The sequence below is a fragment of the Populus alba genome, chromosome 12 (assembly GCF_005239225.2).
Source record: "Populus alba chromosome 12, ASM523922v2, whole genome shotgun sequence".
Lineage (NCBI taxonomy): Eukaryota > Viridiplantae > Streptophyta > Magnoliopsida > Malpighiales > Salicaceae > Populus > Populus alba.
In genome coordinates, this window is record NC_133295.1 from 11,431,221 (window position 1) to 11,451,273 (window position 20,053).

Consider the following 20,053-nt stretch of genomic DNA (forward strand, 5'->3'; position numbering starts at 1 on the left):
TTTCTTTTTATAAGAGTTAAATGAAATGAAAGTTGTATTGTCCTCTCACCATGCTGGAAAAAGTAAATCGAAGTCTTTAAATATTTTTTGAATTTATTTATTATTGTTTTTTATAGAGATTAAGAACTAAAAAAGATTTGTTAAGGTTTGTAAAGTATTTTTTTTAGTTGTTTACAAGTAAAAATAAATTTAAAAAAAAAAAAAAACAGGATTTTAAAGTCCCAACACTCGTACCTTAATTTTCCAATCATAAAATATAATAATAAAATAATAAAGGACAACAAGTTATTTACCACAACCTATCTTTTGTTTATATATATAAACTAAAGCATATCTTAAAAAGAAAATTTCCACCTTGTCTTTCTTTTTTATTTAATATTTTTAAAATTCTAATTAACACCCTTCCCTCTTATTTATTTATTTATTTTTATTTGCATTATTCTTTTTTATTTAATTTGTGATTGATACACTCCCTCTTATTTTTTTTTTTTTAAATTTCAATTCATCTTTTTAAATTTTAAAAAAAATATTTTAATTTATCTTTAAAATTTTGAATTTTTATATTTTATAAAAAAAAATTATATTTGTATGACGTTGTTTTTTTTTATTAAAAACTAATTTAATATTGAAATTTGCAGTAGAGTGCGGGTTACCGGACTAGCATAAAAAAAATAAAAGGTATGAGATCCGAGTGACAGGAAGGCATCTTCATCGGACATAGTTTTAACGGCCAGAACGAACTAAACTAAAGTCATACCATAGCAACTCTCTGATTTTCTCTCGCCGGCCAGCACCGTTGATCAGAGCCCAACCCAACCATGCTAAAATCAACCTTCGTTCCAATTCTCTCAACATTTCCAACCAAACCCAAAAAGCTCCCTACAAAATTTCCATGGCTGACGATCATCACCAACACCTACACACAAAGCCCACAACCTGTTCACCAAAATGCCTCGCTTACCACACCACCACCACTTCATCAACACCACCACCCTCCAACTTCAGCTTACATTCACCTCCCTTTCTGCCGCAAACGCTGCCACTACTGTGACTTTCCAATTGTTGCTCTTGGCTCCACAAACCCAACCGACAACGACCCGCGAATCTCTAACTATATTGAATTACTTCAACGTGAAATAGTCTCAACAAGGTCGGATTTTGATACCATTCCGCCACTTGAAACTGTGTTTTTTGGTGGCGGGACTCCTTCTTTGGTGTCCCCAAGGATGGTTTTGTCTATATTGGATACGTTGAGGGTGAAATTTGGAGTTTGTGAGGGTGCTGAGATATCCATGGAAATGGACCCTGGGACCTTTGATGGTAGGAAAGTTAAGGACTTGATGGGGATGGGTGTGAATAGAGTGTCTTTAGGAGTTCAGGCTTTTCAGGAGGAGTTGCTAAAATCTTGTGGGAGGGCACATGGGGTTAAGGAGGTTTATGAGGCAATTGAGATTTTGGGGTCATGTGGGGTGGAGAATTGGAGTGTTGATCTTATCTCTTCACTGCCTCTCCAGACTCCACAAATGTGGGAGGAGAGTTTGAGGCTCACCATCGAAGCGAGGCCTAAGCATGTGTCTGTTTATGATCTGCAGGTTGAACAAGGCACGAAATTTGGAGCTTTGTAAGTAACAGAATTCATGGTGGGAAACAGCAGTTTTTCCTTTTTTTTCTTTCTTTTCAGTTTTGAGATTGATCTTGTAAGTATTTTGTTAGGTACACGCCAGGGGAGTTTCCTTTGCCATGCGAAACACAATCTGCTGAGTTTTATAGAATGGCTTCGAGGATGCTTACTGATGTGGGTTACAGACATTATGAAATTAGCAGTTATTGTGAAGACGGGTATGAATGCAAGCACAATTATACGTACTGGAAGAACAAACCCTTCTATGGTTTTGGCCTTGGTTCTGCTAGTTATCTCAATGGATTGAGGTTTTCGAGGCCAAGGAAGATGAAAGAGTACATGGGTTATGTGGAGAATTTGGAGAACGGAGTGGTAAATTATTGTGGGAATAATCTTGTTGATGCCAAAGACTTGGCTGTGGATATTGTGATGCTATCACTTAGAACTTCAAGAGGCCTCGATTTGAGGTCTTTTGCAGAAGCATTTGGTGGATCACTTGTTCATTCTCTTTGCAAGGTCTATCAACCCTACATAGAGAGTGGGCATGTGGTTTGCTTGGATGAGGAGCGAAGAGCCATGACTGCAGATGAATTCAACACCTTGTTTTTGAACGAAGATGAGATTGCAAAGGGGTTATCTTATATCCGGCTCAGTGATCCAGATGGTTTTCTGTTATCAAATGAATTGATATCCCTTGCATTTAGGGTCATAGATCCCTAGAATTGCATCTCCTTGCAGAACCTGGAACTTGTTGATAAGCGGATCTATTGAAGATGGCCTCAGCTGACCGGCATTTTTTACCACAAGCAGTTCCTTCATTCTTTCTTGGCACTCTTTTGTAGCGGGCAATAAAAGGCAAATGAGGTACAAAACACTTGTGGGGTATGGTATATTGCTTTGAATTTCTGGTACATATTTGTTATTGAGAAAGATACCTCAACTTCTGTATATCCCAGAAGTAGATAAAACTTGGTGGTGAGATAGAAGCAGACCTCAGGGGAATATCTTTTCAACGGAGAAAAGAACAATTAGATATTCATGATCTGGTCATTTCCTCGAGACACCAGAAAAGCAAATTGTTAGGTGTGGAAGCTTTTGCAAGAAAATAGTTCAAGACACGCTAAAACTCCGATACAGCAGAGCTCGCTGTTGGGATGAGCATTTAAATACATCAATCGAGATGACTTCACTTGCGAAGTAAACAGGAATTTAGATAGTTTTGCAATTGAAATTGCGTTTGCATGAGCCTACACTGTTCTAACTAATCAGTTGATATGCGAACTAGTAAATTTAATCTCCCAGTCAAGAATTAAGGATTTACCCTGTGTTTATAGCAGAGATTAAAAGCATGACAGAGATTGGTAACGTAGTCATTTTTAAAGCTGGTTACTTGCTCCTAGGATAGGCTACAACTCAAAAGGGAGGGTTTGATGGCTGTGAAACATGGCATGACCTTTCATTTCTAAAAAAAAGAACCTCCATTAAGCAACTAATCTAAATGTGAACATGCCATGGAATTTTCAAAACCGTGGATTGAAGAGACTGGCTAAACTGTAGCAACATAAATTATTCGGGGAGGAAAATGATACAAAGCATGTTCAAATTCCTGGCATTCCGTGTAGGATGCAATTTGAAAACGATGAAGAAGGCCAATATATGGTTGATCAATTTGAGCAGCAAGTTGTATAGACTTCATGAAGTTTACATAGCCAAGAACTTCGCTATCCATGAAGTTTACATTTGATTTGCAAGGGACAGAGAATAGAATGAAAATCCATTACCATTCAAATTTTTAAGAGTGATCCAATGACCAGCATCAACTGTCCAATTTTGGTGAAATCTTTGCGTGCAACCTGGGACATGAAGAACATAGAACAAGCAGAACAGGCAGCACCAAGGTCTCAGCAACTCATTTATCAATGAAAAGGTGTTGTATAATTTAAAAACATCCCTTATAGATGTTGAAAATCACTAAGCTACAAATGAGATGAGAAAGGAAATACTAATCTTCAATCCAGTACAGTTTGCGGCTTGATCCAGGTCAACATATCCACGCTCCAGAAACAGGGGCCATACTTACCCCTGCCTCGATAATCGACATGTTTTAATATTTTTTGAAATTGTTAAACTGAGCAATGATGATACAGTGAGATGGTCCAGACAGAACAGTGATGATGGAACCGAGGAGACTGGCAATACCAAATATTTCTGCTCAATCCCTGGATCCACCACAGTGGCCTGTACACATTTGTTCCCTTTGATTTCAAGCACGGCTTGCCTTATCTTTGCCCCTGTCACCAGCTATAATGATATTAACCATCGAGAGCACCAAGGGTTTTCATGTCCTCTAAAAAGGCCATATATGAGTCATCAATACTCTGAGACTTCGGAGCTGATGATGAGTTAGTAGACTCTGGCTTCACAGTGGCTGGAGCTGTTGGCCTGGTAGCTACTGCTGTGGTTGAGGTTCCAGCTTTTGGTTTTGGTTTAGGGATGACAGCCTCTCTCCTCACTCGAACTGAGGCAGGAACCTGAAAGAAGACCGGAAGTTAGGCCTGACTTTACAAAAATTTAATGAAACTGGAATTGTAACACACAAGAAGGTTTACTCTTCCAGAGAAATATAAAATCGTTTCAATGCAGAAAGATAAAGCAGGCAATTATCTGGCAATATTCTAGCTAATTCTAACTAACCGCTACAAGCTAACACAAGCAGGGTGCATGCACCCCTTCATGAAATTCCCAGGTAGAACGATTAGCATTCATTGGACTATTCAATAATGACTGATTGGTGTTGGCTTTTATTTGTTTTCAAGATATGCCTTATCTCTCAATCCATTTACTGGCTTCTTGTCAAGTTATGCTAGCACAGCAATCCTTAGTATAGATAAAAAAAAATTAAAAAATTCCCTGTGGATTGTAGGGATGCATGTTCAGCATCCACAAATCATAGTTACTGGTCAGTAATCACATCAGGTAGTTGCCTCAGAGTAGAAACCTAATAGCTATTAATTCTAACAGTAGACCAGCAATGGAGAATCAAACTCATTATAGCTGTATATTCTGGAGTGTGCTGCACTGTGGTTGCACTTTTGCACAAAAAAAAAAAAAAACAAAGAAAAAAAAACAGAGAAATTTCAACCATATAATTCTTTCTTCTATAGTGTGTACACTAGAAGGCAGAGCAGCGTAGTTTCTAAATTGGAAGTAAAAAGAAAAGGACTGATGGGAAAAGCCAAACTCACCATAGCTGTAAGTTCTGGAGTGTGCTGTGCTAGCAGCCTTTTAACAACAGTGGATGCAGCAGATTTTACATATGATGATTTCTGAGGAACAGGTGGCCTACTTGCAGCATCTTCTTGTAAAGGAGGAGGACCAGGTGGAAGGGGAGGTCTCATCATTGGAGGAGGTCCAGGTGGAGGACCATAAGGAGGTCTGGGAATAAATGGGACCGTCACCCCTGGAAGACCCATTTGGCTGGGAATTCCAGGGGTTGATAATGGTGGCCGCATATTTGGTGGAGGTAGAGGTGGAGGTGGGGGGAAACGCAACATTCCTGGGGGTAATACATCGGGCTGTAAAGCTGGGATCAAGGCTGGTCCAGGTGCTAGAGGCTGTTGCCTAGGAGGAGGTGGTGGGGGAACCATTTTAGGGTTATCCATAGTTGCTGTGGTATTGGCATCAGCTTCAAATGAAGTGCCTTCAGTCTGATTAATAGCTGACTTAAGTGGCATTGCAATTGGAGGAGGTGGAGGGAGTGAAGCAGGTACCTATATTAGAGAAATAAGATGTCACATTAACCACAATTATCTTTCATAATAGTATTTGACAACAATTTCTCTATCTAAAATATTGGAATGGAAAGCTTCTAGAAAGGTATTTGAGAAATCAAAGACTGGTTCAGTTTAGAACAGTGCGGCAAATTTAAAAATTCTGCTTGTAAATACTTCACAACTAGACTAGTTGATTTCACACTAGTGTTCAAGAACATTCATTTCATATCTCTAGATTGGTAGCTGAATGAACCATGTTTTTGAGATTTGGGCAGGGTACATGCACCTTTTCTTGGTGCTAGACTACCAAGCACATGCATATGCTTTTCCCGTCCACCAAGACAAATCAATTTTTTTTTTTTTTTTGTCAATTAGTGTAAAATGTCTACAGTTCTGTCCTGCTTTCAACAGCATGCATAAAGAAGGTAAAGAGTTCACCTGAACAGTATCATTGGAGGATGATTCATCTAACAATGCCGATATGTTGGTCTCCCTCCCACTTTCATTTGTGCCAGGTGGTGGCGGCTGAGCAGACTGTTGGAGGGGTGGAGGTGGAGGAAGAGGTGTGTGACTCAATACTTGGTCTTTTGGTGGAGGACCTGGAGGAGGGGGAGGTAAAGGGGGCGGAGGCAATGACATGCCCAAGCTTGAATCTGCAGGCTTTGGTGGCATCGGAGGTAGAGGAGGCAGGGGCAATGAAGCAGGTATAACAGAGCTATCACCAAGGCCTAATTCACCGCTCTCTGGCAAAGGAGGAGGTATTGTTAAATCAACATCCTCTGATTCAGTTGCAGAGGATGAAGCACCGGATAAAGGTATTCGGGGCCCTGCAGGTCAAAGTTAAAAGCAAAGTTAGAAACACCACATAATTCCAACAGCATATCTTAAACCTGAAAAATAAAAGGAAGGGTAAAGACCTATAGATGATTTATACATGGGAGGCTTTCCAGGTGGTGGGGCCCCAGTAGGATTCAGAGTAGGGTGATAGTATACAGAGTCCTGCAACAACAAATGTTTGGTAAATAATTATGGGGCCAAATAGCACTAATTCACAAAAGTAAAACTAAAGCTAGCCAGGCATACTTCAGGCTTTGGATGCTTGGCTCGTTCTTCTTCTTCTGTGGATGTCCTTCGAAGAGGGCCCAAATGACTGCAGCAGAAGACAAAAATGCAATTTGTCAATAGAAGAAAGGTGTATAAGCCCTAATGGTTCATGGACACAAGCAGAAATGGATAAGAAAAGAGAGGATACTTCACCTGAACATCACAGGGGTTTCACCCTTCTCCTTCATTTTATCTTCATATTCCTGTCCATGAGAGTACAGAAAATGGTTATCACATTAGTATAATGGATGCTACTTATGTCTATATAGATAGAAATGTTAAACTCCTACTGATTCATGGACCTAACTTGAATGGTGCAATGATTGTGTATGCAGCTCAGGCATCAAACGTAGGTTATTTTCCAGATTCTTGAACATTTCAAACTTGAATTACCAGACCACTGTTTTAATTTTTTGACACACAAACAGATACAATTAAATGGAGGAGCAGAAAATATGGCATTATAATCATTACCCTTCTCTTCTTCAAAACAAGGCTAAGAGTATCCTGAAGTTGTCTTTTCTTGTGCTTTCTTGCTTTGTCTAAAGCACCATCAGCCTCTGCACCAATACAGCATAAAAATAAGTTCAAATGGAAAGGTTGCCAAACCAAGCTTCATTTGCAAATTAGATTTAGCAAAAGCATAGTCTAGAGCACACCAGCAAGCAATAAAATGAAGAAAAGTTATTGAAAACTGATGCATAGCAAATAAAAGCTAATGCAACAACCGTAGAGTGGCTCAAAACTATATATTGTAAGAATCTTCTCTTTTGTACTCACTTTTAGTAAATGACATACTAGATGATTCAGGGGTTCATAATAACCCAAAAATTATCTTTCATGAACAAGAGAATTCATAACAGATAGATGTTCTACATTTGATGTGTGAGGCCATACACATACGAGCACACAGGCAGAAAAGATTGTGCCCCCTCCCTCTCTTCTCTTTTTGCACCAGTAGCATCTCTCTCCTCTAAATTTGTGCACTCAGTACCTTGTTAATTAAGAGAACCAGACTCTTTGGGTCACTATCTCGGAATTGACAACCATATGATGAGCTGCACAGTCATTAACTTTCAAAACTCTAACAAACTACACAATGCTTGCCATTGCACTGGTCATGCAGCTCATGCCAAGCAGCCCAAAAACAGTACTTGAGTCTTTGGAGTGTAAGAGGGAACAATACGAAGGATAAAAAATCAATTAGTTACGCAAGCAGCAATGCTGTATGTTTAACATAATATAAGATCAAAGCATAGCTTAGAAGGAGTTTAACATTCTACATTCAAGATTAAGATAAAGGTATCATCATAGCTTAGAAGGAGTTTAACATTCTACATTCAAGAATAAGATAAAGGTATCATCTTCTCTCTAGGCTGTTTTCATTAAATTTTGCAGCCACTTTTACACAGCCTATGTTCTTTGGTAATATTTTATTTGGTGTACGATTTAAAATAAAACCCATAATTAAAAACCCATATTAACTAGAAATAACAAAATATACATTCTACTATAGTCACTTTCAGGAAGCAAAAATAAAAATAAAAAATGATTCGAAATGACTAATAAACTACTCTATTTCTGGTAATAAAATGAGAAAGAAATATTCAAACAATTAGAAGTTTAAAAGCTTACTCATCAATTCCAACTTCTCTATCTGATCCTTTATCACATCAGGATCCTTCTTCAAAATCCCCACCTCTCTCACCTTCTTTCTTTCCTTCTTGTTCTGTTAGTGTCAAACACAGTCGCAAGAATTTTAAAAATTCCAAGCTAAAACGACAGAAATTCTGTAATATAATTTTTTTTAACTTACCATAACATAATAAACAAATAAAAATAAATAAATCAAATCCAATCAGAAAAATCATCATATCAAACAAGGAAAAAAAAGAAGAAGCAGATTTCGGTGGAAAAGCAAAGAAATTGAGTGAAATTTTGCAAAAATTACGACTAACGGTTCTGACAGGGATTAAATTAAAACCTAAACAAGAAGAGTGATAATTATAATAGAATTGGAAGTGAAATAACCAATTACCCGTTTTAATTCCTTCTTACGGAGTTCCTTTCGATAAGCATCCGTAGGGTTCATAACTTTGCCTCCTTTCGTCGTCTTCATCTTCTTCGCCTGTCTTCTTTTTTATTTAATTTGATTAAATTACTTCTGCTTTCTCAGTTGCTTTCAGATTACTGCTACTGCTATCTCGATTTTGTTCTACTGCATCAATTTAGGGGTTTTTTTTTTTCAGAATTAAATCGAAACGAACCTAGCAAAAATAAATAAATAAATAAGTGCCGGAGGCTTGGGCTTAGATTTTGAACGACATGTCTCTCGCTACTTTCTAAATCTTGAAATGGATAAAGAGCCTCCCTTTTTCTTTGTTCTTCTTTGAGCTGAATTATATTTTATCGGATGAGACTCATTGTTGCATTAATTTACTATATATATATACACATACTAGCATATTAGCATGCAATCCGTTGTGGGATAGTATAACTTTTTATATATATATATATATATATAGAAAATATTTTAATAATATTATTTAATCCAAATGAATGCATTAAATTTTAAATTTTTTTCAACTTTTTTTTAGTGGATAGATTTGGCAGCAATATCATATCCATGTTTAGGAATAAAGATCCGTTTGGGAACATGGTTCAACCTGTATTTTTAAAATTTTTGAATATTTTTTTTTGTTTAAAATTAAAATATGTTTTAATATTTTTGGATTATATTAATTGTATTGATATCAAAAATAATTTTTTAAAAAACTAAAAAAAACATAATTTTGATTCATTTCTAAGTTAAAAACACTTTAAATCATAATTGTATTATAATTTCAAACAAGCCTTAGCACCTATATCAAACCCAAACATGATTATTAGATTCAAACAACTTAGATCTAGTGTGGGTATCAGACTCAATCACGGGTTCGGCACTGTTACCGGATCCAGACACAGTTGTATGCCATTACTTTGAAACCCAACACTTGATCTGGTAAAAAATTTAAGTGAAGATTTAAAATTAACCCATCGTGTTCGTGTCTCTCCTGTGGAGTTGCGCGCGCACACAAACACATGCATGCACATATGTGAACAAGCGGGGGTTCTTATTTCTGTCCAACATAATGTGTCATTTGCATTACAGGATCTTCGCAAGGATGATTTAGATCTCACTGAAGCTTGATACAGGGAACTTAAACAATTCTTGATGAGGTAATCCTTCCGACATTCCATCCCAGGGTTTATATAGAAGGGGTCTGCCAAAAGATTTAAATCTATTCACATCTATGGTCTTCCCGATGTTTTCCGTTTCTTTCTGTGTGCTCAGATGGTGATATTAGAAGCGGAGCAGAAGGCGGAAGGAGCAGAGGAGGCCGAAACTAGTTCAAGAAATTGAGGCAAAAGGAAGAATAAACGCTGTACAGCTTCCCAATACATGAAGCTTCAACATCAGCAATCAAAAGATTTGGAAAAATGTTGGTATATTGACTAACTCATGCCTCAGAATTCATCCATTATTCACAATTGCTCGGTGCTTGTTGAAGCAGAAACAAACCACAATGATAGTTTGAGTGTTTTCGTTCATGACATGCTGGGTCTGCTGTGTGATTCCAAGTTATTCTACATTTTTTTTGTGAGCTCGAGTTTCAGTTATGATTTTGAATGTCGCCTGTTTCTAGTGTTTTAGTTTCAGTTAGATGATTATTTGTTTATGCTTTTCAAATTATTTCTTAAAATGTTTTTTACTTGAAAAAACATCAAATTATTTCTCTCTGTTTCTTTAACAGATGAAGATCTCATTTGCCAAAAAAACAACATAGCAGGTCGCTCAAGCCTGAACAAAGCACAGGAGATTACAAGCATGTAGAACTCTGAAGAATCAAATAAATCGTGCAACCTTCTATCATTAAATATAACAACTTACTTCGGATCGACAGGTACATTCTCAATGGCAACATCTTGTGATGTAGCCTCAACTGGGCAAAATTCAGAAACAGCTCCTTAAAAGCATCGACAAACCAGCACTGGCAGCATAACAGCATTTATGATAAGGTTATGGTAACTTAGGCAGGGTATTTATATATATAAAATACACCGCAAGGGAATAATTTGTAGTGCAAAATCAGTTTTGGAGAACTCGTCAGGTTAAAGAAAAACATACAAGATAGGGTTCATCATTGGTCGCTATCAAAGAGCTAAGGAATGAATACCCAATATTTCTCACTAGAATTTTTGTCAGCAACATCTACAAACTGGCTCTTCATATCAAAATCATCATTCGTTTTTCTCGTGTACTTTCTAACCCTTTATCTAGTCTCTTTGCTACCCAGGCCAGCTTCTTTTGGGGATTTAAAGGAGGCACCAGCATGATGAGACAATTTCTAAGTACCAGCTCTGGTTTTTTGGATTCCTTCATTGCCCAAGTTGGCTTTCGACAATCCCCACTTGGACAAGTCAACTAAAGTTTCCCTGTAATCTTCATGTTTCTTCCCTAATTCTCTATTGATCATGTCACTTGATTCTTCAACGCATTCTGCTTTAGAAACAATATTCTCAGCTCTAGTCTCTTTTTTATTAGTTGAAGTATTTTTTGCGACCATCTTGGCTTTTAACACATCATTCGTCAACTTGCTCTGGCCTCGACAAATCTCCTCACCAGCGAGGTTAGGGGTACTTGACCCATGTACGTTCTTTGAACCTTTATCCTTTGCGAGGCATTGACCATATTCAGTGTTAAAATTTTGAGTGTCATTTCCAGTCCTTTCCTTTTGATTTCTTCTCTCAGAAAAATCTAGCCTTTCACATGCACTCTTATCATAGATATGGACTTCAAAGTGCGATCCCATAATGTAATTGAAAATTATAAAATCTCCAAGTTCTAGCCCATGGTCTGAGGCAAATGCACTCCAGCCCTCTTGTAAAACAAAGGAATCATTCAGAATGGATACTTTTACTTTCCATCGCTGCCCACTTGAATCCTCGAGGAATGTTTCTTGGCCATTCAATGATGACACCGTTGGAGCGAATTTGGGTGGAAAGTACTGCGATGGTATCACAATATTAGAAGAGATAAGCACATTGCTCATGTGCAGAAGTAAATAAGCTTGCAGTTACCTTACGAGGCACTGCTCAAGAAATTCAAGCAAAACACACACACACACACTGTGGTCATACTTGAAAGTAAGGAAATGATGCCACTTATAGGGAAATAAATTACACTTCTTAGCAGACACCTAATATTATCAACAATTTTTTAAGACAACTTGCATTTCATAACATCCACAGCATGATCACACGAAGAAGATCGTAGCAGTGCTCATATGGCATATTGAGAAGAAAAACACTGAAAAGCGGAGTAGCCTAAAGATGAGGAGATGGATTATTATCATACCAAAACTGTAAGAAACTGATTACCAATCAAGACTTTGAAGAAAGAGGTAACAAGAGTCCTTGAGCTTGTCCTGTTCCCGTGAGTCATCAAGCAGTTCTGAGTGCACATTGGACAAGCTTCCATTTTGCTAGTCATCTCTATTCCCTTCAGCTGAACTCTCTCTCACATTAGAAAGATTGTAATAAGAAGGGCTTCTTGTTTAAAAAAAATACAAAAAGGACAAAAAAAAAAAAACACCAAGAGGAGAACTATTTAGAAAATAAAGGAGAAGAAAACAAAGGGTAATGGACACCAAGTGAAACACCCTGATGAACTAGAAGGCAAGCCACAAAATTTACAGGTATAGGAATGTCCAACTACATTTTCCTATCTTGTTTCCAACTCTTAAGTGTTGTAAATTCCTGGCTGCTTTCAAATAATTGGAAAACGGAAGTCATAAACTACTTAACTTGGCCTGCCAAGTTAAAATGAGCATCTGGATTCACATAGACATCTGAAGTATATTCAAAATGCCCCAAAACATAATCAATAACTAAGATTGGAATTAATTACTGCAAAGGAAAACATCTACAAATTGCTTCCAAAAAAAACTATCAACAAATGTGATGCACATGTGTTGACAAAAATGGGAATAGGATCATGATTTTCCACGCATCCTTTGTATATATTATCTAACAAGACGATCCAAATGCGTTAGGCTAAATTTAGATCAACACTTTAGCAAATCTAGTATCTACTCTTATCCTGGAGCTTATTATTATAACAAGACATCGTTTGCTATTGCGGTTTGGATGTTTTTAAGAGTATTTATTATCTGAAAAGGCACCAAATTGATGCTTTTTAAGAGTTTTTAAATAGTTTTGATATGATATGTCAAAATCATTAAAAATATAAAAATCACTTTGAAAAAACAGTTTCAATAGCATTGTCAAAAACGCACACCAAAGTTTTAGCAGTACAAACTTCAAAAGAGGCAAATAAGTGATGTATTTTAAAACAAATATTACAAAGCTCAGAGTTTTCTTCGTTCAATAGTCACGGATCATAGTTTCAGATTGCAGCAAATTGGGGAAACTCTAGGGCGAAATAATGTCCATAACAAGGCATTAAAAAGTACTGCCGCCAAAATGATATTGAAGGAGAAAACAAACTATCTATTTAACAAAAAAAAGAATGATGCATACATTCTAAAAGTAATGGAGAGAACATAACATATTAGATAACCTAAGCTCAACTTACTACCATGGCATTTAGCAACACTGACCTCTGATTCCTGTAAGGAAACAGGGTGGGACCAAGACAAGACAACATCCGGAAAAAAAAAAACCTTGAAATGTGCTTTCCTTCAAAGTATACATCCTTTTTCCTTTTCTTTTGCCTATATCAAGTAATTAGAGGAATGATCTCGGGGCAAATCCACAGTATGAGAAACAACCCACGAGAGTTTGAAAAGAAAAAAGAAAAGAATATTGCTAGCTCTCTGAACTATTAAGGTGGATGTGGTTCCCGAATTCCAACCATGCACTAGCGTTTTCTTATAAACACAACATCTCCCTAGTCCATTGAAGAGAGAGAAAAAGAAAGAGTGTTAAAGGGGTTAAGAAACCACGAAACCCCAAAATCGAGAAAGATTTTAAAGCGATCAAGAGACCAAAAGGCAGAAAAAGAAGAAGAAATAATGGAGGAGAGAACTTACAAGGTGGTGGCTCTTGCTCTGGCAGAGACGAGAAAGTAGGCGGAAACCCTAAGCAGTTTTGAGTTAGTAGAATCTATGCGTGCAGGAAATCAAAGTGAACAGAGGAGAGGAGTCTCTTTCAAACTCTCTATATTTGTTTGCACAGCTGGTTTTCCTTCCATGAGAAACTATTTATACTGCTGCTACTTCCTTTTACGTACGTGCTCGGCTTGCTCCTGTCGTCCGTCCTATTCCTAACCTAGAATTATTTATTTATTTATCACTTGTACGACACCGTTTCATTTAGGGAATCGAGCCAGGCTTTGGTGACAATCATTTCTTGTCTTGCTCGACAGGAGCACTGTCGACCAATGTTTTTTTAAAAAAATGAGCTTGTTTAGAAATATAATTATAGTTATTTTAATTATCATTTTATATTAAAATATATAATAATAATATTTTTTTTTATTTTAAAAATTATTTATAATATTAACATATGAAAATAATTTGAAAACACAAAAAATATATTAATTTAAAATTAATAAAAAAATAAAAAAAATTTAAATTTTTTTAAAACCACTTTTAAAATATAAAAACAAATAATATCTTCAAATGATTGGTCTTGAAGCTTTCTATGACTTCGTCAGATGATGGACTGTATCATATTACAGGCCTAGAGAGGCGAACCAAGAGAGCCCATTTGTTAGAAAGCCGGGGGTGGGAATTTTTCAACGAGTTTCCTGAGCATGGATCAGTTAAAAATGAATCTAAATTATATGAATCTTTTCTAGTAGCATAATCAAACTGAACCGAAGATAAATTTGGAATTTAATGCAAAAGCATGGTGAAAATGAAAGCGAAACTTTTGCTGCTTACTACCACCATTCTTTCGTCTCTGCCTTGGAAATGCCGAGTCCTTTCTCATTAAATGCAGGATGCTTCCCTCATAATTAAGGTGGGTAAGTGTTGTTCATCCGTTTACTAGTCAAAGCCACCATCTCTCTCTCTCTCTAAAAAAAGAAAAAAAAAAAAGGAAGGATGGAATAGTCCTTCGAGTAATGTATGTATTGTGGTGCACTTGAAGATTGGCTTTTGTTCAAGATTTTTGATTAGTACTAATCCATATTTCACCTCACAGAGGGTGCTGCCATGCAATAAATCATAGCCGAGCAGAGCAGCATTAGCCTTGGCTCTGCCTATCAAGGGTTGAAATTAGCAAATGTTTAAGAATCCAGCTCTGGTGATCAAAATGAATTAATTAGGATTTAAATAAATTATCTTTTTCCCGAACTCTTTCTTGCCAAAAAAGCTTGTTTCTTTATTGGAGGAAGCAAGCACCTACTCCTAACTGTTCCACCAAAAGGCAGACTGTCCAGCATCAAGAACTAAGTCAAACCATGAATCCTAACTGTTTACCAAAATAAAATCAACTGATAATTTTATAAACAAAAGAACGAAAAAAAAAAAAAAAAAAATCTCTCATGTTAAGTATGTGATGGGTTGTGAGTTTCACGACCAAGTTGCCTCGTACACTTGCTTTCTCACCCCTTCCAGGCTTTGGACTCCCAAGAACGAACTTTCCCTTTTATTTCTCTGATTTTTGTTTTTGTTCAGCAAGCAAGAAAAGCTTCCACTTTCCTTTTTTTATCATTTCTTTCTTGGAATACTTGTTCTTCTGCTCTTGAAATTAATAATTCAAGTAAATTTAGACCACAAGCAAGTAAGAGAGATGATGGACTATCTTGAGCTTGCTGCAATGTCATCTTGCAAAGACTCCCTTAAGGTTCTCGAGGCTGATATTCAGCATGCTAATGTGTTGTGAGTGTTCTCTCTGAGCGTTTCTATTTTTTTTTTTTTTTGGGATATTGGTTTTCTTTGCTGTTTATATTCGTTTAGTTGCTTGAGATTCTGCTGCTGTTGAAATTCAGGAAGTTTTTGGCCTGTGTGCTGTGTTTCATTTGTAAACTGTAATCTTTTTTCTTGTAATGTTATTATTATGCAATGGAGAACCAGAAAAATCCCATGATTACATGTACAATTCAATGCTTTCTCTGACAAAACACTCATCTGGGCAATTATGGTTTGTTGACAGTCCACGCTCAGTTCTTGTTGATGAATTGAAGTTATAGCCTGTAATAATAATTAAAAAAAAAACACTTGTCACACCATAAATGATGCAACTGCTTCTGCTTATAGCTATTTTGCATTTTGAAGAGCAAGCCTTCGTTCTAGAAAATATGGTGTTTCTGCTGTGTTGTGTTTACTATAATTTGCGGAGTTAGCCTTATTTATGCTACTATTTTAGTTTCTATGTTTTGTTTGGATTTTGGAGCATGGTAAAGCATAACTAAATTCTGGACTGCTAAGACTACAACACTACTTCTTTGAGGTTCATTCATGTGTGAATTTACTCGAGGGTTGACATTTGCAGGGCAGCTTCTATTCCAAGAGCCAAAAGTGGTTCCTGTCTTCAAATGAAACTGGTTTATAATCAGCTGGCACCCATTTTTCTGTTTTTGCTCCAATGGATGGATTGCTCATGTACATGTCTACTTTCAACTTATTTTAACCTTTTCCACATTGTTGTATACAAGGTCGGTCAGCTGTTCACCTGCTTATTATGCTTTACTCTTTCAAACTAATCAGTTTATTTTTTCCTTTTCAAGAATCAAACAACAGTTCGTTAAATTTGGTGATCTGAATAATTACCTCTGTTTTTAGGTATGCTCAGACAGGAAGCCGAAGATTTCTTCATGCGGACGGAAAGCAACTATTAGGCAATTCTATGGTGTGTAAAAGAAATGTGCTTCCTCCATAGTTTTCATATCTAAAGAATGACTGTTGATAACATATACAGAAAAAATTTTACATAGATGGAAAGATGGGAATGGTGGCATAAATTGCTTTACAGAACATTCAGCAGATTTCTGGTTTTCTTTTTTTTCATAAGTGATTAGTTACATTGAGAACTTTACACAGGCATTCATTCTTGAAAGCCATAATGTTGTTAAGAATTGTGTTTCCAAGATTTCTTGGTGATAAATCCTCGATAGGATACTATATCTTGACATCCTATGTTTGGAAATTTTTTGGTTCTCATGCTTAGATATATCTATTGAAGTCTGACTGACTCAAAATTGCAGCTGTTATATTACCATCACTTCAGCGTCTTTATGGTGATACAAAGGAGCCAGACGTAACTCAGGAAGAAGGCCACTTCCTGGAGATGATTGTCAAGAACAGACTAGAAGATAGGAGGAAGCTTTCAGATGTAGACCTGCTAAGGGAAGACGAATGTGGGATCTGCTTGGAACCTTGCACAAAAATGGTTGTGCCAAGCTGCTGCCATGCAATGTGTATCAACTGCTACCATGAATGGTGTGTGATTTTTAAAGCTTCACTGTTTTCTCTTTCATTTCTGATACTGTCCACCATTACGTGTAATAGTGGAAAAGGCCCACAGGTTTAACATTTGACACCCATTCTTTGCAGGAACACAAGGTCAGAATCTTGCCCTTTTTGTCGAGGCAGCCTGAAGAGAGTAAATTCAGAAGATCTCTGGGTTCTCACTTGCAGTAGTGATGTGGTTGACACTAACACCGTATTAAAGGAAGACATCTTGAGGTTCTATCTTTATATAAACAACTTGCCAAAAGATATCCCGGATGATCTATTCCTGATGTATTATGAGCACCTAATCTAATCTGATAGACGAGGAGAGTGACATTTCAAAGCAGACCATCACATGGACATAAAGTCTGGTGAGGTTTACACATTGAAATTCCTTTCATAATTTATCAACTGTTCAGAATAATGTAGATGATCAATGGAAGAAACCCCAGTTATTGTGTTCAGAATGACTTTGGGAATGTGTAAGGAAAGAGAAAGGAACATGGAGATACTTCTAACGGTGACATCTGCCTCTTCCAATTCTCTAAGAAGCTTGTTGCTTTGGAAATTTGTCACAGTATCATGAATTGACTTTGATTGTTGGACTGATTTGTGGGAATGGTATGCTGAAGAATAAAAGCCAGTCATGCATTTTGCTGTGCCATTGAAATCTTTAGATCTTTATCTTTCGAACAATTTGGATGCTTTAATTTTTAACATGTTGACCTTCTTAATTGTAACATAACTATTACCAGGTTTCCTTGAGTATAAGGGGTAAATTTCATGTTTGTTCAGGCATATTTCTTTTTCCTGCTTTTAGAAAGGATTCCACAATCACATTTCAGTTGAAAGGTGAAACATTAGATGCATGAAGAAACTTGTTTCTGTGCTCACTTAGCGAGTTCATGATTATGTGCAGTATTCTCTCGAGATGTCCATGTTAAGCTTGAATTTGCAAAATTCTCCATGAAAATGATACCAGAACAAGTTGATCAATATATAATTTTGGTTTCTTGCGTATTGCGTGCATGCATGACAGAAATAATGAATTAGTAGTTTGGAGCTACTATATTCCACATCTTCACAATACATGGATGAACAAATTTGCTATTGTATTCTCAGCCTTGTTTGATTGCGTCAGTAGAGATCAACTTGATACTTGAAATTTCAGTTTATGTCACTACATAATCTATAGGAAGGAAAGGTCAGAGTTTGTGAAGAATGTCTACATGGTATGATTTCCTGCTCAACTGACCAGAACAGAAGAAACATAATTGTGATCTGCTAAGTATATGAGTAGAACTGTTGCACTGATGCCTGTTTCATATTCTGAAAGGCACGCTCTTTTGTTCCTCTCTCTCCTTACTTCTCTCTTTTTTTATACACCGTTTCAGAACCCGGTCTGTAAATACCATATATAAATTTTTCATGGTCGAAATGTTGAAGCCATTATGTTTCTCCTCAGCAGCATGTTGCTGAAGGTTTGAGTCTCTAGCTGAGAGCAGGAAACGTTTAGTCCTGAACAATCAACCACTCAGGTTATTCACATTGATTTCCTTGTCATAGAAGTTGACGCGGAGAAGTGTGTCGAGAATCTTATAAAAGCAAGACAATATGCAATGCTAAAGTAGAGTCTACCTGTGCTGCTGCTAATTCCAATAGGATCTTAGCATGTTCTGAGAGGAAAACTATAGAAGGGGAGGATAGAAGGGTTAGAGAAGAGGGCACAAGGATTGCAGGGTAAAGAGAAAAGGCAGAATTCTGGCTGCTATTCAACTGCATTGTTGAGATGACTCTTTTTGCCGTCTTCAAAGGTAAAAACAGAAAAATTGGTTGAGCTAGAATGTGTTGCACATCCTATATGATCTTTAAACCCAGAAGTCAACCCTTCGAGGAAGTAGTTGGGAAGTTTCAGGTCACAAGCTACTGGCAAATCATGTAGATATGAGTCTATTTTAAGGAGAATTGCTTTAATTTGACAAGGCTCGCAGATGGCGGTATTGGGGTAATGCCAAACAGTTCTAGCATCATGTATACATCAGATGGAATTTAAAATTAAGACTATTGAAAGAAACTAAACGAATTTCAATATTTTATTCTGAATCTGGCAGTAAATGAGTGGTGGCTCGTTTTTCTAGGCTAGGATCGCAGTCACCATCCATAGTGATGCTACCAGCAACTGTAACATTATAGAGTAGTATTTTGATGTAATAACCAACTTGATCAAGTTGGGATTGGATGTATATAATGTTACACTGAAACACCCTTGCTGACAGGCTCCAGGAAACTTCATGTTTGCAAAAAGTTGTGAGAGAATCATTTTTCGTGTAAACAAGCATGTTGCAAGAAATTGAAATCTTGTCAGCATATTATCTTGAGCAGTTACTTAAATTTGAAATTTAAGTTTTAGCACTCAGCTCTGTTATGAGATTCAAGTGCCCTGATGTATGGGTTTGCTTTTACAAGGATATGATAATGTAGTCAGGCAAGAAGAAATCCAATTCACTGAAGCATTATCAACCCATCATGTGATACTCAAAGAATGCTTGTATGATTCGAAGACTAAAGCTGCAATATCATTAGAGTACGTTCATAGGAGGCTCCAAAATCCAAGCAAGGCATCCTCCTCGAGTTCAAATATGTCTTAAATTATGAAAAGAAATGTCAAAGACTGAAGAAAGAATCTCTCACACAGTATATTTGGTGACTTCTACATGTATGTTTTGAACTGCTAACTCAAGTACTCAACCATATAGCTAGATCTCATTGACCATAAACACCATTACTGAAGCTTGTTAGATCAGGAACAATTCACTCGTGCTGTTTCCTGCCCCTCAAGATCCTGATCCGCAGCATGCCATGAATGGCTCTTTGAATCCGTACTTGTTCGGATTCTTCATAACCATGGGGTAAGCATTCCAGTAGTCAAGATAAGTAATGACAGCATCAGGGAACTGTTTCCTGAGATCTTGCCCCGTCTTTTGGTAAACAACAGTATGGGTGTAGGATTGATTGATTGTTTAGAGTCTTCACGCAGCCCTAAATCAATTAGTGTGATTTAGGAAAATAGCAATTAGTGTGATTTGGGAAGA

General features: G+C 36.9%; 4 protein-coding genes across 8 annotated transcripts; 2 read left to right on the plus strand and 2 right to left on the minus strand.

Moving 5' to 3' along the window:
• The first annotated feature begins 728 nt into the window (after positions 1–728).
• LOC118044744 (uncharacterized) lies at positions 729–2,790 on the plus strand. Of its 2 annotated transcripts, XR_012167561.1 has the most exons (3): positions 729–1,621; positions 1,714–2,485; positions 2,578–2,790. XR_012167561.1 is itself a non-coding variant. In XM_035053199.2 (2 exons), the coding sequence occupies exons 1-2, from the start codon at positions 819–821 to the stop codon at positions 2,339–2,341; spliced, it is 1,431 nt and encodes a 476-aa protein (XP_034909090.1). In that variant the 5' UTR covers positions 729–818; the 3' UTR covers positions 2,342–2,790. The 2 variants fall into 2 exon arrangements, 1 of the variants encoding a protein (XP_034909090.1); XM_035053199.2 differs by having other exon boundaries at positions 1,714–2,790.
• Positions 2,791–3,507: 717 nt separating this feature from the next.
• On the minus strand, positions 3,508–8,895 carry LOC118044743 (protein EARLY FLOWERING 5). The gene is made up of 9 exons (XM_035053197.2): positions 8,537–8,895; positions 8,134–8,227; positions 6,973–7,058; positions 6,652–6,701; positions 6,478–6,544; positions 6,312–6,393; positions 5,833–6,221; positions 4,867–5,391; positions 3,508–4,152 (listed from the first exon to the last, which is right to left on the minus strand). The coding sequence occupies exons 1-9, from the start codon at positions 8,615–8,617 to the stop codon at positions 3,934–3,936; spliced, it is 1,593 nt and encodes a 530-aa protein (XP_034909088.1). The 5' UTR covers positions 8,618–8,895; the 3' UTR covers positions 3,508–3,933.
• Positions 8,896–9,639: 744 nt separating this feature from the next.
• LOC118044741 (B3 domain-containing protein Os01g0905400) lies at positions 9,640–13,757 on the minus strand. 4 transcript variants are annotated; one of them, XM_035053195.2, is made up of 3 exons: positions 13,593–13,757; positions 11,897–12,057; positions 9,640–11,546 (listed from the first exon to the last, which is right to left on the minus strand). In XM_035053195.2, exons 2-3 carry the CDS (start codon positions 12,029–12,031, stop codon positions 10,887–10,889), a joined length of 795 nt encoding a protein of 264 aa, XP_034909086.1. In that variant the 5' UTR covers positions 12,032–12,057; positions 13,593–13,757; the 3' UTR covers positions 9,640–10,886. The 4 variants fall into 4 exon arrangements, with proteins under 4 accessions (XP_034909086.1, XP_034909085.1, XP_034909083.1 ...); XM_035053194.2 differs by having other exon boundaries at positions 9,641–11,546; positions 11,897–12,046; XM_035053192.2 differs by having other exon boundaries at positions 9,641–11,546; positions 11,897–12,090.
• Positions 13,758–14,651: 894 nt separating this feature from the next.
• On the plus strand, positions 14,652–18,782 carry LOC118044740 (E3 ubiquitin-protein ligase AIRP2). Its single transcript, XM_035053190.2, has 5 exons — positions 14,652–15,389; positions 16,003–16,165; positions 16,293–16,359; positions 16,715–16,949; positions 17,064–18,782. Exons 1-5 carry the CDS (start codon positions 15,301–15,303, stop codon positions 17,272–17,274), a joined length of 765 nt encoding a protein of 254 aa, XP_034909081.1. The 5' UTR covers positions 14,652–15,300; the 3' UTR covers positions 17,275–18,782.
• The last annotated feature ends 1,271 nt before the right edge of the window (positions 18,783–20,053 follow it).

Coding starts and splice junctions, on each gene's coding strand:
- LOC118044743 (XM_035053197.2), bottom strand. CDS start 8,617: ATGAAGACGACGAAAGGAGGCAAAGTTATGAACCCTACGGATGCTTAT. Junction 6,702..6,972: donor TTGTTTTGAAGAAGAGAAGG/GTAATGATTATA, acceptor TCTCATGGACAG/GAATATGAAGATAAAATGAA. Junction 6,394..6,477: donor CCAAGCATCCAAAGCCTGAA/GTATGCCTGGCT, acceptor TTGTTGTTGCAG/GACTCTGTATACTATCACCC.
- LOC118044744 (XM_035053199.2), top strand. CDS start 819: ATGCTAAAATCAACCTTCGTTCCAATTCTCTCAACATTTCCAACCAAA. Junction 1,622..1,713: donor GGCACGAAATTTGGAGCTTT/GTAAGTAACAGA, acceptor GTATTTTGTTAG/GTACACGCCAGGGGAGTTTC.
- LOC118044741 (XM_035053195.2), bottom strand. CDS start 12,031: ATGACTAGCAAAATGGAAGCTTGTCCAATGTGCACTCAGAACTGCTTG. Junction 11,547..11,896: donor ATCAGTTTCTTACAGTTTTG/GTATGATAATAA, acceptor ATACCATCGCAG/TACTTTCCACCCAAATTCGC.
- LOC118044740 (XM_035053190.2), top strand. CDS start 15,301: ATGATGGACTATCTTGAGCTTGCTGCAATGTCATCTTGCAAAGACTCC. Junction 15,390..16,002: donor ATTCAGCATGCTAATGTGTT/GTGAGTGTTCTC, acceptor TGACATTTGCAG/GGCAGCTTCTATTCCAAGAG. Junction 16,950..17,063: donor ATCAACTGCTACCATGAATG/GTGTGTGATTTT, acceptor CATTCTTTGCAG/GAACACAAGGTCAGAATCTT.